Raw genomic sequence first — 13,441 nt, 5'->3', positions numbered from 1 at the left:
GACTCAGGATCGGTGCCAGCATGTCGGTTGCACGCTGCTACTCCCGCGGCATCAGCAGGGCCGGCTGGTGATGCGCTGGGCCCGACGTGGTTCGCGGGAGCGGCTCCGCCCCTGGGCTGGCCCTCGCCGCCTGGCCCGGCTCGTGCGGCGTCTTCGGGGCTGGCTGTCGGTCTCCGCAGCCCGCCGACGGAGAGGCGAGCGGCTTCGAGTCCGGGCCCGCCCTGGATGACTGGATGGGCTTCCGTCGGCTGTTGTGGAAGCCCTGGAGGACCCCGGTGCTGCCGGTGTGGCGTAGCTGCGGGTGCAGCTCTGAGCACCTGGGCTTGCTCTCTGCCTGCTCCCGCGGTGTCTCTGGGGCCGGCTCGGGGATGCTGGGGCCCGGCGCTGCAATGGAGAGCGGCTTCTTGTCCGGGCCCGCTGTCCCTCTCTGCACCTGAGGTTGTAGCCCAGCGCAGGGCAGTGCCTCGAGGACCGAGATGTCCCCTGGCTGGCTCTCAGGGCAGCATGATGGGTGCTCCCACAGCACCCTTGCGACTCCTGACATGAGTCGTCCATACGATGTAAACGCCAGCAGAGTCTCCTCCATTCTGGCCTGCGCTGGCTGGACAGGCTGCTGCTCTCAGGCACACTGGAGCGGTTAGCTGGCTCAGATGGTGCCTGGCTGGTGGTGCCGGAGATGCCGCTCTCTGGTGTCAAAGAGCTCTGAGATGCCAGCAGTCCGTGCTGGCTGGTGGTGTCGGAGCTGCCGCTCTCTGGTGTCACAGAGCTTGGAGATGTCTGCAGCCCCTGCTGGCTGGTGGTGTCGAGGCCAGCAAGACCTGAGCCGGTGCTGGAGGCTGTAAGGGGAGGCAGGAAGGTGAGCAGGGTGGAACTCCAGCCGTGGGGTGGAACTGGGTCCCGTTTGTCCCGGGCTGGAGGGATTTGAGCAAGGCCGCTCTGAGCAGCCGCTGCCAGGCCTCGCCTGGCCCCAGCCCAGCAGCACGCGGCTGTTTGCCTCTTACCGGTGCCCTCTCCAGCACAGGCGTTGCACTCCCATCCGGTTGTGCTATCACTCAGGTAGGCACAGCGGCGGTGGGTGCCTCGTGCAGCACAGGAGCTGCAGAGGAGCAGCTCCCAAGGTCTGTGGAAAGGAACGGGTTGTGGCCGTGAGGACAAAGTGCCCTGAGCCAGGGAGTGCCCGGCACAGCTCTGGTGCTCAGTCTGTGCTCCCCCAGCCGGTGGTGAGGCCGCGATGCCACGCCGAGCCCCAGAGGGCAGCTGAGCTCACTCACCCCTCTCCTGACCGCGCTCTGCCAAGAGGGTAAAGGCAGTCGCTGGCCACGCAGCGTCGGTGCCACACTGCCAGTGCTGCATAGGCGTTGGTGTCGTCCCGTGTCGGCATTCTGCCAGAGAAGGGAGGGAATGTGATGAGCACTCACTGGCCCGGGACTAAAACTAACCCATGAAATCCACCCATCCCCATCCAGCTTATGCCTGGTTCCAGCTTCTCAATGACAACGAGGCCCATGTTGATGGCTGCCAAGGGCCAGGCCTGCCGGGGCAGTCCTTGGGCGGGCACAGCTCTTGTGCCCTCACATCTCGAGAGCCGACTGAAGGACACCAACCTCTCTGGGATTCGGATCCCCACAGTCAGCATGTCGCGAAGGAATGCCTTTGCATCTCTACAGTTGGGACACTGGAAGCTGTGCCGCTCGGAGCACAGGGCCATTCTCTGCAGCAGAAACACAAGCAGTGTGGGTGTGAGCCGGGCCTGGTGCTGCTGAGCGCCTGCGGTGCCCGCGGGGCGAGGGGATGGCTCCTACCTGGATGCAGGCCCGGTGGAACCAGGCTTGTTGGCAGGCTGGGCACACCATGGTGCCGTACGACCTGCTGTCCCCTACGGGCTCCATGCAGATAATGCAGGTCGTGTCCGGCTCCGGTGCTGCCTGCGCTGCCTGCTGCGGGCGGTGCTCCCAGCAGAAGGCCCTGGGGGAAGATGGAAGGGACGGGCGAGGTGAGAAGGGCTGCAAGGAGGGCAGAGGAACGGGAAGGAGCCCCAGGCCTTGGCTCTGGCTCTTTCAGGCTGCTGGGAGGTTCACAGCGCGTTCCTCGCTGCTTTGGCTGGTGCTGACAGCAGGGTTGGAGGCCCACAGGCCACACCTGGCTGCCCTTACCTGAACTCCCCGAAGTACTGGGTGACGCACTGACCCTCGTAGGCGCAGGGGAGATGGAAGCTCCGCTCACATCCCGGCTCTGCGCAGGTGATGCTGGCCCTCGAACTGCCACAGACGAAGCAGAGCTGGAAAGAGCAGAGCAGCCCCCATCAGCTGCAGGCTCAGGGCCTACGCAGCGGGCCCCGCACCCCTGGGCAGGGCGCAGGATGCGGGCAGGGCTGGGTGGCACTCTGCAGAGCTGCCTGGTGACCAGGGCTGGTCTGCAAGAGCAGGAATGTCTCCTGGCGCTGGGAGGAGGGGCTGGGATTGCTTTCTTGGGACCAGGCTAAGCTCTCCTGGCACCAAGCTCCCTGTTCCGGTCCAATGCTCACCCTCTGCTCTGCCTCCCTCACTGTGCATCCCAGGTCTTTTACGAGGAACATCATCCTGCTGTTACCTCGGTTGCGACCACAAAGACCGTTGGTAAATGCCTGCACGGGAGGTAAGAGCACGGTTTAGTTAGGGCAGAAAGGAGGGAATCACAGGTTGGAGGCAGGTGGCAGGAGCCACGAGGGAACTCACCGCACAAAACTCATGGACATAAAATCCAACCATCCATTTTTTGCGGCCAAGGATGCCCGAGTCCGCATCCACTTGGCCACAGAACACACATGCTGGAGAGGAGAGAGTAACAGCAGTGAGCGCCTTGCGGGGCCAGGTGCCCCCGGGGGCTGTCCCAGGGGCTGCTCTGTGCCGGCTGTGCCAGCTGAGGGGCAGGGCCGCAGGCCGTGGATGCAGGGATCCTTGGCTCTCACCTGGCTCTCCCGAGCCGGCAGCCTCCTGTGTCTCCGCGCGCACTGCGCGCGTCGACCGCAACCATGTGCAGAGTGCCTGTCCCATCACTGCTGGGCTTCGTCCTCTGCGTGCCAACCTATGGGAGAAGCGGGACGAGGCTGAGTTGGCAGCTCAGGCCCCCGAGCGCTGGGGAACCCTCCTCCCTCCCTCGGCAGCCTCAGGCAGCCCCTTCCTCCCTGCTCACCTCACCAAGTCGCACTGAGCTCGGACTGAGCCCTGCAGTCTCAGGTCTACTTCACAGCCCACGTGTCACAATGGCCGTTCCGTGCCACCCTCTGTGACGCCATCACTGACCTCACGGGGCTGAGGGCACCCAAGAATGGCATCACAATGGAACAGCCACTGTGACGCGCGGGCTGCGGAGCAGAGCTGAGGCAACTGGATTCCTTTCGTTTTTAAGCTTATAACATCTCAGCACAGAATATAGATGATATTTTTGTAGGAAAATAAAAAACGTGACCTCTGATTACTTGTTCTTTGGGCTTCTGTAAGCACTCAGTGAGAATAAAGCGTCAATCAGTCAATCAGAAAATAAAGTGATCACCTTATAACCATACATTTCACCCATATTCGTCTTCTACCTTTGAGAATTTGTCCTGCTCAGGATTACGTTTTGTCATAAGGTTACAGTCTGGAAGGGAACAGAGTGTCATGAGAGTACAATAGTATTTTGCTGATGTGCTGTATTTAAAGGCATTACAAGTATTGAGGATTGTTTGTGAGGTGGTAGTGTGCTTTACAGGCAGGTATTTGGAAGCGAGTCCTGGAATGTGTAGCCATCAGATGTCCTTCCCACTTCCTTCCTCCCGTGTATTGTGAAGGATACTTCTAATAATTCATTCCTTGCATTTGGAAATTACACGTTCTGATTTTTGGGAATGTTTACGACATCTGCAGGAATTTCAGTGCAACTGATCTAGAACTCAACCTGTTGTATTCCCTGACTGTACTTTATTTGTGCAGTGCTGACGTGCCATTTAGTTTTCTTTCTGTTTAAATAGCACTCCTAAAGAGTCTGTAGCCGTCGGGAAACATCCCACCATGTTTCTGTGATAGCAACAAGGTCATAACTTTCTGAGTGCATCACAGTTTCCAGTCCCTCCTGCTTGTTACTCAGGCTGCGTGCATTGGTATAAAGGCACTTCAGCCGGGCTATCCGTCTCGCCACCTTTATAAGGGATCTAGGATCCCCTACAGCAGCATCCCCAGCATCCCCCTGCCCTACTCCCTCCCTTTGCACTCCGCCCTCATGGCTCACAGAGTTTGGTACAAGCCCTCAAATGACCCGTTCAATCCCAGTAGCCCTTATTTTGCCCCCTTCCCCCTTCGTTCCTACTTTAAAGACCCGTCAATGAGTCCTGCTACTTCTTCTCATAAGATCCTCTTACCCCTCAAGGACAGGTTGCTTGCATCAGCAGCCATCATGCCAGGTGCAGTGTAAATTGCCCCATCGTCAAAAAAGCCAAAATCCTTGTGTCTGCACCAGCTCTTAAGCCATCTATTTAAGAGCTGTTTTTTTTGGATCCTCCCTGTACCCTTCCCTGACACCACAGGCATAGAAGAAAAGGCCACCTGCACCCCAGCTCCTTCAAGTATTCGCCCCATCCCCCTGAAGTCTTTCTTGATTGACCCCTGGCTTTCCTTATCAACTTCCTTGCCACCAGCCTGAATTATTAAAAGTGGGTAAAAAAGTGGTATTCCCACTGCACTTTATTTGTGCAATGCTGATTCATTGTGCAATGAATCCACTAGCCTCGCCTCTGTCCCAGGGAAGGTGATGGAACAGCTTGTGCTGGATGCCATCTCCAGGCAACTGGGAGTGAAGGAGGTTATCAGGAGTACTCAGCATGGGTTCACCAAGGGGAGGTCGTGCTCGACCAACCTGGTGGCCTTTTATGAAGATGTCACTGGCTGGGTGGACGGGGGGAGAGCGGTAGATGTAGTCTACCTTGATTTCAGTAAGGCTTTTGATACGGTCCCCCATGACATCCTTATGACAAAGCTGAGGAAGTATGGGATAGATGAGTGGATGGTGAAGTGGATCGAGAATTGGCTGACTGGCAGAGTGCAGAGGGTTATCGTTGGTGGTGCGGTGTCCGGCTGGAGGCCTGTGACTAGCGGCGTCCCCCAGGGGTCTGTGCTGGGTCCAGTCTTGTTCAACATCTTCATCAGCGACCTTGATGAGGGGATAGTGACCACCCTCAGCAAGTTTGCTGATGACACGAAGCTGGGAGGATTGGCTGACACACCTGAAGGCTGTGCTGCCATTCAGCGAGACCTGGACAGGCTGGAGAGCTGGGCAGTAAGAAACCAGATGAGGTTTAACAAAAGCAAGTGTAGAGTCTTGCACCTAGGTGGAAATAATTGCATGCACCAGTACGGGTTAGGGGAAGACCTGCTGGAGAGGAGCTCTGCTGAGAGGGACCTGGGCGTCCTGGTGGACGACAGGTTGGCCATGAGCCAGCAGTGTGCCCTTGTAGCCAAAAAGGCCAATGGCATACTGGGGTGCATTAAAAAGAGCGTGGCCAGCAGGTCAAGGGAGGTGATCCTCCCCCTCTATTCTGCCCTGGTGAGGCCTTATCTGGAATACTGTGTCCAGTTCTGGGCTCCCCAGGACAAAAAAGACAGGGGTCTCTTGGAAAGAGTCCAGCGGAGGGCCACAAAGATGGTGAAGGGCCTGGAGCATCTCCCGTACGAGGAGAGAATTAGGGAACTGGGTCTGTTTAGCCTTGAGAAAAGAAGGCTGAAAGGGGACTTGATCCAGGTTTATAGATACCTGAAGTGTGGGAGCCATAGTGGCGAGGCTGGTCTCTTTTCAGTAGTGCGTGGGGACAGGACTAGGGGAAATGGGCTGAAACTTCAGCATAGGAAGTTCCGCATGAATGTGCGCAAGAACTTCTTTACAGTGAGTGTGACGGAGCACTGGAACAGGCTGCCCAGGGAGGTGGTGGAGTCTCCTTCTCTGGAGATATTCAAGACCCGCCTGGACACCTACCTGCGCGACGTGGTGTAGGGAGCCTGCTTTGGCAGGGGGGTTGGACATGATGATCTCTAGAGGTCCCTTCCAACCCCTACAATTCTGTGATTCTGTGATTCTGTGACGTGCCATTTAGTTTTCCTTCTGTTTAAGTAGCACACCGTCACATTTTAGGAACGTTTGAGTTGCATTTTCAATCTTTACCCTAATATTTGCATATTAATAAGTCATTGAAAAACATTATGGAAATGTTATATCCTGATGAACATGTTATCAAATCAAATGGCCTTTAAGGGTAATTATAGGAAACTACTATCAAATGGGGAGATGGGATGTGGCCATGTTTAGCTTTTGTCTTTTCTTATACCATTAAGTACCAGAGTCTTGGAACTGATGTAAACATTTCAGAAATGCCAGTAAAATGCTGGAGGGTGATTTCTCCTCCTTCTGCTCCTCCTTCTCCCTCTCCTTCTCCTTCCTCTCTTCTGTGAAGCTTTCTCTGCTTGTGTTGGGATGAGTTTAGGAATATGAAATAGAGGTAGAGTTCTCGGATGTTCTTTTGGTTGCAGTAGATTGGGTGAAGTCTCAAGGTGATGCAAAATATGTGTGGCATTTTTTTAAACTTCTGGATTAGGCATTAGAAACAGAAGGTAACAATGGAGATGTTCAGCTGAAATTTTCAGACTTTAAAAGGCTGCATGTTGCATCAGACTGTGTCGGAACAAGCAAAAGGGCACTTCTCCAAAGCCTGCACTTCACTTGTGCAAAAGCCGTGGGGTTGGTGGGGGCTCACGCAGGGCAGGACAGCCTGGCCTGCACCCGCTCACATCACCGCGCAGCTGTTTGCTCCCGAGGATGCTGTCAGGGGTCCAAACTTAGCATGCTCTTGGTCCTTCCACGTGTGACCGGTTGCAATGTTTAGGAGCACTGTCAATAACTGAGGTGCTTGGCACGACGTGAGGTTTCTGATTGAGCTGAATGATTAAAAATTACACCCAAACCGATGCACGGATCGGTTACCCTTACTGAAGTGGGCTCCCAATATAAGCCCAGTGTGCAGCGTCAGACTGTGTGCTTGCTGCCGGAGCTGGGCACTCCTGGCTGTGGAGCAGGAGTGTGTGGAGTGACAGCAGCTCAGAGCCCTTAGCTTGGATTTGTACCACCAAACCACGGAGTTCAGCTGGGTGTTTTGTTCCCACAACGCTGCACTGCCCTGGCTGGGTGCGTTCTTGGTGGGAGCCTCGCCTAAACTAAGGCTGACTTTGCATTGACTTCCATGTGAGTAGTAGTGAAGGTGGGTAAACATGTATCCAAAAGCCATGGGATACTTGTGTCAAGGAATGAAGACTGGCAAAGACCTCCAAGGTCATCAAGTCCATCCCCCCCACCAGCCCACTGCCTGTGTCCCTCAGTGCCACGTCCGCATGGTTCTGGAGCACCTCCATGGATTCTGACTCCCCTAAAGCTGCCCACCTCCGGAAAGGCAGAGAAGAACAAAACTGACAGTGGCATAAGGGAATTAAGTTTTATTGGGATGGATTCAGAGGACATTGGGTAGGATTAGGGTTAGGGTTTAGGGTTAGAGATTGGATTGGAGCTTGTAGATGGCTGCTCCTACGGCCTCAGTAGGGCCGGCTGGTGATGTTAACTGACATACAGGAACAGCTGAAACATTCCTAAATGTCTATCGGAGTGCTTTTTGCCATGGGTTTTGCTTATCGCACTCACTCAGTGTCACAACTGTGTTGAGATGGTCAGAATGATGAAGGTTGGAAAAGGCCAATGAGGTGTCAGGTCCGATGGTCCACAGGGGCGCTGGCCTGTGAGAACTCTCAGTTCGTTGGGATGGACTCTGAGGATCGGTGCCAGCATGTCGGTTGCACGCTGCTACTCCCGCGGCATCAGCAGGGCCGGCTGGTGATGCGCTGGGCCCGACGTGGTTCGCGGGAGCGGCTCCGCCCCTGGGCTGGCCCTCGCCGCCTGGCCCGGCTCGTGCGGCGTCTTCGGGGCTGGCTGTCGGTCTCCGCAGCCCGCCGACGGAGAGGCGAGCGGCTTCGAGTCCGGGCCCGCCCTGGATGACTGGATGGGCTTCCGTCGGCTGTTGTGGAAGCCCTGGAGGACCCCGGTGCTGCCGGTGTGGCGTAGCTGCGGGTGCAGCTCTGAGCACCTGGGCTTGCTGGCTGCCTGCTCCCGCGGTGTCTCTGGGGCCGGCTCGGGGATGCTGGGGCCCGGCGCTGCAATGGAGAGCGGCTTCTTGTCCGGGCCCGCTGTCCCTGTCTGCACCTGAGGTCGTAGCCCAGCGCAGGGCAGTGCCTCGAGGACCGAGATGTCCCCTGGCTGGCTCTCAGGGCAGCATTGTGGGTGCACCCACAGCACCCTTGCGACTCCTGGCATGAGTCGTCCATACGATGTAAACGCCAGCAGAGTCTCCTCCATTCTGGCCTGCGCTGGCTGGACAGGCTGCTGCTCTCAGGCACACTGGAGCGGTTAGCTGGCTCAGATGGTGCCTGGCTGGTGGTGCTGGAGATGCTGCTCTCTGGTGTCAAAGAGCTTTGAGATGCCAGCAGTCCGTGCTGGCTGGTGGTGTCGAGGCCAGCAAGAGCTGAGCCGGTGCTGGAGGCTGTAAGGGGAGGCAGGAAGGTGAGCAGGGTGGAACTCCAGCCGTGGGGTGGAACTGGGTCCCGTTTGTCCCGGGCTGGAGGGATTTGAGCAAGGCCGCTCTGAGCAGCCGCTGCCAGGCCTCGCCTGGCCCCAGCCCAGCAGCACGCGGCTGTTTGCCTCTTACCGGTGCCCTCTCCAGCACAGGCGTTGCACTCCCATCCGGTTGTGCTATCACTCAGGTAGGCACAGCGGCGGTGGGTGCCTCGTGCAGCACAGGAGCTGCAGAGGAGCAGCTCCCAAGGTCTGTGGAAAGGAACGGGTTGTGGCCGTGAGGACAAAGTGCCCTGAGCCACGGAGTGCCCGGCACAGCTCTGGTGCTCAGTCTGTGCTCCCCCAGCCGGTGGTGAGGCCGCGATGCCACGCTGAGCCCCAGAGGGCAGCTGAGCTCACTCACCCCTCTCCTGACCGCGCTCTGCCATGAGGGTAAAGGCAGTCGCTGGCCACGCAGCGTCGGTGCCACACTGCCAGTGCTGCATAGGCGTTGGTGTTGTCCCGTGTCGGCATTCTGCCAGAGAAGGGAGGGAATGTGATGAGCACTCACTGGCCCGGGACTAAAACTAACCCATGAAATCCACCCATTCCCATCCAGCTTATGCCTGGTTCCAGCTTCTCAATGACAACGAGGCCCATGTTGATGGCTGCCAAGGGCCAGGCCTGCCGGGGCAGTCCTTGGGCAGGCACAGCTCTTGTGCCCTCACATCTCGAGAGCCGACTGAAGGACACCAACCTCTCTGGGATTCGGATCCCCACAGTCAGCATGTCGCGAAGGAATGCCTTTGCGTCTCTACAGTTGGGGCACTGGAAGCTGTGCCGCTCGGAGCACAGGGCCATTCTCTGCAGCAGAAACACAAGCAGTGTGGGTGTGAGCCGGGCCTGGTGCTGCTGAGCGCCTGCGGTGCCCGCGGGGCGAGGGGAGGGCTCCTACCTGGATGCAGGCCCGGTGGAACCAGGCTTGTTGGCAGGCTGGGCACACCATGGTGCCGTACGACCTGCTGTCCCCTACGGGCTCCATGCAGATAATGCAGGTCGTGTCCGGCTCCGGTGCTGCCTGCGCTGCCTGCTGCGGGCGGTGCTCCCAGCAGAAGGCCCTGGGGGAAGATGGAAGGGACGGGCGAGGTGAGAAGGGCTGCGAGGAGGGCAGAGGAACGGGAAGGAGCCCCAGGCCTTGGCTCTGGCTCTTTCAGGCTGCTGGGAGGTTCACAGCGCGTTCCTCGCCGCTTTGGCTGGTGCTGACAGCAGGGTTGGAGGCCCACAGGCCACACCTGGCTGCCCTTACCTGAACTCCCCGAAGTACTGGGTGACGCATTGACCCTCGTAGGCGCAGGGGAGATGGAAGCTCCGCTCACATCCCGGCTCTGCGCAGGTGATGCTGGCCCTCGAACTGCCACAGACGAAGCAGAGCTGGAAAGAGCAGAGCAGCCCCCATCAGCTGCAGGCTCAGGGCCTACGCAGCGGGCCCCGCACCCCTGGGCAGGGCGCAGGATGCGGGCAGGGCTGGGTGGCACTCTGCAGAGCTGCCTGGTGACCAGGGCTGGTCTGCAAGAGCAGGAATGTCTCCTGGCGCTGGGAGGAGGGGCTGGGATTGCTTTCTTGGGACCAGGCTAAGCTCTCCTGGCACCAAGCTCCCTGTTCCGGTCCAATGCTCACCCTCTGCTCTGCCTCCCTCACTGTGCATCCCAGGTCTTTTACGAGGAACATCATCCTGCTGTTACCTCGGTTGCGACCACAAAGACCGTTGGTAAAGGCCTGCACGGGAGGTAAGAGCACGGTTTAGTTAGGGCAGAAAGGAGGGAATCACAGATTGGAGGCAGGTGGCAGAAGCCACGAGGGAACTCACCGCACAAAACTCATGGACATAAAATCCAACCATCCATTTTTTGCGGCCAAGGATGCCCGAGTCCGCATCCACTTGGCCACAGAACACACATGCTGGAGAGGAGAGAGTAACAGCAGTGAGCGCCTTGCGGGGCCAGGTGCCCCCGGGGGCTGTCCCAGGGGCTGCTCTGTGCCGGCTGTGCCAGCTGAGGGGCAGGGCCGCAGGCCGTGGATGCAGGGATACTTGGCTCTCACCTGGCTCTCCCGAGCCGGCAGCCTCCTGTGTCTCCGCGCGCACTGCGCGTGTCGACCGCAACCATGTGCAGAGTGCCTGTCCCATCACTGCTGGGCTTCGTCCTCTGCGTGCCAACCTATGGGAGAAGCGGGACGAGGCTGAGTTGGCAGCTCAGGCCCCCGAGCGCTGGGGAACCCTCCTCCCTCCCTCGGCAGCCTCAGGCAGCCCCTTCCTCCCTGCTCACCTCACCAAGTCGCACTGAGCTCGGACTGAGCCCTGCAGTCTCAGGTCTACTTCACAGCCCACGTGTCACAATGGCCGTTCCGTGCCACCCTCTGTGACGCCATCACTGACCTCACGGGGCTGAGGGCACCCAAGAATGGCATCACAATGGAACAGCCACTGTGACGCGCGGGCTGCGGAGCAGAGCTGAGGCAACTGGATTCCTTTCGTTTTTAAGCTTATAACATCTCAGCACAGAATATAGATGATATTTTTGTAGGAAAATAAAAAACGTGGCCTCTGATTACTTGTTCTTTGGGCTTCTGTAAGCACTCAGTGAGAATAAAGCGTCAATCAGAAAATAAAGTGATCACCTTATCACCATACATTTCACCCATATTCGTCTTCTACCTTTGAGAATTTGTCCTGCTCAGGATTACGTTTTGTCATAAGGTTACAGTCTGGAAGGGAACAGAGTGTCATGAGAGTACAATAGTATTTTGCTGATGTGCTGTATTTAAAGGCATTACAAGTATTGAGGATTGTTTGTGAGGTGGTAGTGTGCTTTACAGGCAGGTATTTGGAAGCGAGTCCTGGAATGTGTAGCCATCAGATGTCCTTCCCACTTCCTTCCTCCCGTGTATTGTGAAGGATACTTCTAATAATTCATTCCTTGCATTTGGCAATTACACGTTCTGATTTTTGGGAATGTTTACCACATCTGCAGGAATTTCAGTGCAACTGATCTAGAACTCAACCTGTTGTATTCCCTGACTGTACTTTATTTGTGCAGTGCTGACGTGCCATTTAGTTTTTTTTCTGTTTAAATAGCACTCCTAAAGAGTCTATAGCCGTCGATGGCAGTCATCCCACCATGTTTCTGTGATAGCAACAAGGTCATAACTTTCCGAGTGCATCACAGTTTCCAGTTCCTCCTGCTTGTTACTCAGGCTGCGTGCATTGGTATAAAGGCACTTCAGCCGGGCTATCCGTCTCGCCACCTTTATAAGGGATCTAGGATCCCCTACAGCAGCATCCCCAGCATCCCCCTGCCCCACTCCCTCCCTTTGCACTCCGCCCTCATTGCCCACAGAGTTTGGTACAAGCCCTCAAATGACCCGTTCAATCCCAGTAGCCCTTATTTTGCCCCCTTCCCCCTTCGTTCCTACTTTAAAGACCTGTCAATGAGTCCTGCTACTTCTTCTCATAAGATCCTCTTACCCCTCAAGGACAGGTTGCTTGCATCAGCAGCCATCATGCCAGGTGCAGTGTAAATTGGATCCCATTGGTCCAGGATCCCATTTGCCTTCCAAGCCGCCAGAGTGCACTGCTGGCTCATGTTGAGTCTCTCGTCCATCAGGACCCCCAGGTCCTTCTCTTCCGAGCTGCTCTCAAGCACTACTTCTCCCAGCCTGTACAGGTGCCTGGGGTTCTTCCAGCCCAAGTGCGAAACCTTGCACCTTGCCGTGTTGAACCACATTAGGTTCACCTGAGCCCAGTTTTCCAGCCTGTCGAGGTCCCTCTGGATGGCATCCCATCCTTCCATCGTATCAACCGCACCACTCAGCTTGGTGTCGTCAGCAAACTTGCTGAGGTTGCACTCAATTCCCTCATCAGTGTCATTAATAAAGATGTTAAAAAGCACCAGACCCAAGAATAAATAAATTTATATAAATTTTTATAAATTTATATAAATTTATATAAAGAAATAACACTGAGTAGGGAATTAGAATGTACAAAATTACTGCATTAGCATCAGAAATCAGTAGAAAAGAATAATTCTCCCATCTTTTGAAGTCTCCAGAAAGCACTGACTTCTATGATGTTCTAATAGAAGATAGCAGCATGATCAGCAAGATGTAAGATTTGATGCTGCAGGTGCTTAACTTCCTGGCCCTGTCCCAACAAACCATTTAAGCATGTGGTTAGGAATCAGCATGCATGTTACCCCATTGAAACAAAAGTAGTTATTCAAAGTTGGAGCACATGGTTAAGTGCTTTGGAAGATCGGGTCAATAAAGTACCAACCACTTACTTCCAGAGCATAAGTCTGAATTACTGCCATGTACAAGTATCAGGTAGCTATTTGTTACATGGCTTATATGCCACTCTCTGAAGCACACTCTGAAGCATTTCTTCACCACAAGAAAAAAATGTGGGCCTGTCTGGGCAGAAAATTTCTCCCTTCCCATCACTTCACTTACATGTGCAAAACCAAATTATACTGATGCTCAAGCATAAGCATCCCATGGGGAGATCATATCACTATCAAAGGTAACGGTGGTTATATGATGCCCACTCCATCCCTTGCTCGCACACTCCATTAGGGCCAACTTCCTCCTGTATGCAAGCCCAGCATAACAGCTCACAGTGAAAAGGATAAAGTCATGCTAATGGCAAATGTCACATTTCATAAGAAATATTGCCTGATGCTGAGCAACACTGCTGCCTAGTGAAAGGGCTGTTATCAAAAAGCAAGCTTGTTCCTCCTTAGTATTGAGTAGAACTTGCAATTTGATCTTAAAGGTAGAAACAGGACTATTT

General features: G+C 55.7%; 2 protein-coding genes across 2 annotated transcripts; both read right to left on the bottom strand.

The window, feature by feature from the left end:
* Window positions 1-51: 51 nt before the first annotated feature.
* LOC140247914 (PHD finger protein 7-like) lies at window positions 52-4,409 on the bottom strand. Its single transcript, XM_072328114.1, has 9 exons — window positions 4,376-4,409; window positions 2,715-2,806; window positions 2,525-2,623; window positions 2,154-2,278; window positions 1,803-1,965; window positions 1,605-1,711; window positions 1,272-1,382; window positions 1,002-1,120; window positions 52-752 (listed from the first exon to the last, which is right to left on the bottom strand). The coding sequence occupies exons 1-9, from the start codon at window positions 4,407-4,409 to the stop codon at window positions 52-54; spliced, it is 1,551 nt and encodes a 516-aa protein (XP_072184215.1).
* Window positions 4,410-7,865: 3,456 nt separating this feature from the next.
* On the bottom strand, window positions 7,866-12,236 carry LOC140247913 (uncharacterized). Its single transcript, XM_072328112.1, has 9 exons — window positions 12,119-12,236; window positions 10,463-10,554; window positions 10,273-10,371; window positions 9,902-10,026; window positions 9,551-9,713; window positions 9,353-9,459; window positions 9,020-9,130; window positions 8,750-8,868; window positions 7,866-8,584 (listed from the first exon to the last, which is right to left on the bottom strand). Exons 1-9 carry the CDS (start codon window positions 12,234-12,236, stop codon window positions 7,866-7,868), a joined length of 1,653 nt encoding a protein of 550 aa, XP_072184213.1.
* Window positions 12,237-13,441: the final 1,205 nt, after the last annotated feature.

Source organism: Excalfactoria chinensis, chromosome 2 (genome assembly GCF_039878825.1).
Source record: "Excalfactoria chinensis isolate bCotChi1 chromosome 2, bCotChi1.hap2, whole genome shotgun sequence".
NCBI classification, from domain to species: Eukaryota; Metazoa; Chordata; class Aves; order Galliformes; family Phasianidae; genus Excalfactoria; species Excalfactoria chinensis.
Note: the sequence above shows the minus strand (reverse complement) of the source record. Positions and strands in the feature narration are given on the sequence as shown.

Coding starts and splice junctions, on each gene's coding strand:
- LOC140247914 (XM_072328114.1), bottom strand. CDS start 4,409: ATGGCTGCTGATGCAAGCAACCTGTCCTTGAGGG. Junction 2,807..4,375: donor AAGCAACCTGTCCTTGAGGG/GTAAGAGGATCT, acceptor TCTCCTCTCCAG/CATGTGTGTTCTGTGGCCAA. Junction 1,121..1,271: donor AGAGCGCGGTCAGGAGAGGG/GTGAGTGAGCTC, acceptor TCCTTTCCACAG/ACCTTGGGAGCTGCTCCTCT.
- LOC140247913 (XM_072328112.1), bottom strand. CDS start 12,236: ATGAGCCAGCAGTGCACTCTGGCGGCTTGGAAGGCAAATGGGATCCTG. Junction 9,460..9,550: donor TCCACCGGGCCTGCATCCAG/GTAGGAGCCCTC, acceptor TTTCTGCTGCAG/AGAATGGCCCTGTGCTCCGA. Junction 9,131..9,352: donor GGGATCCGAATCCCAGAGAG/GTTGGTGTCCTT, acceptor CTTCTCTGGCAG/AATGCCGACACGGGACAACA.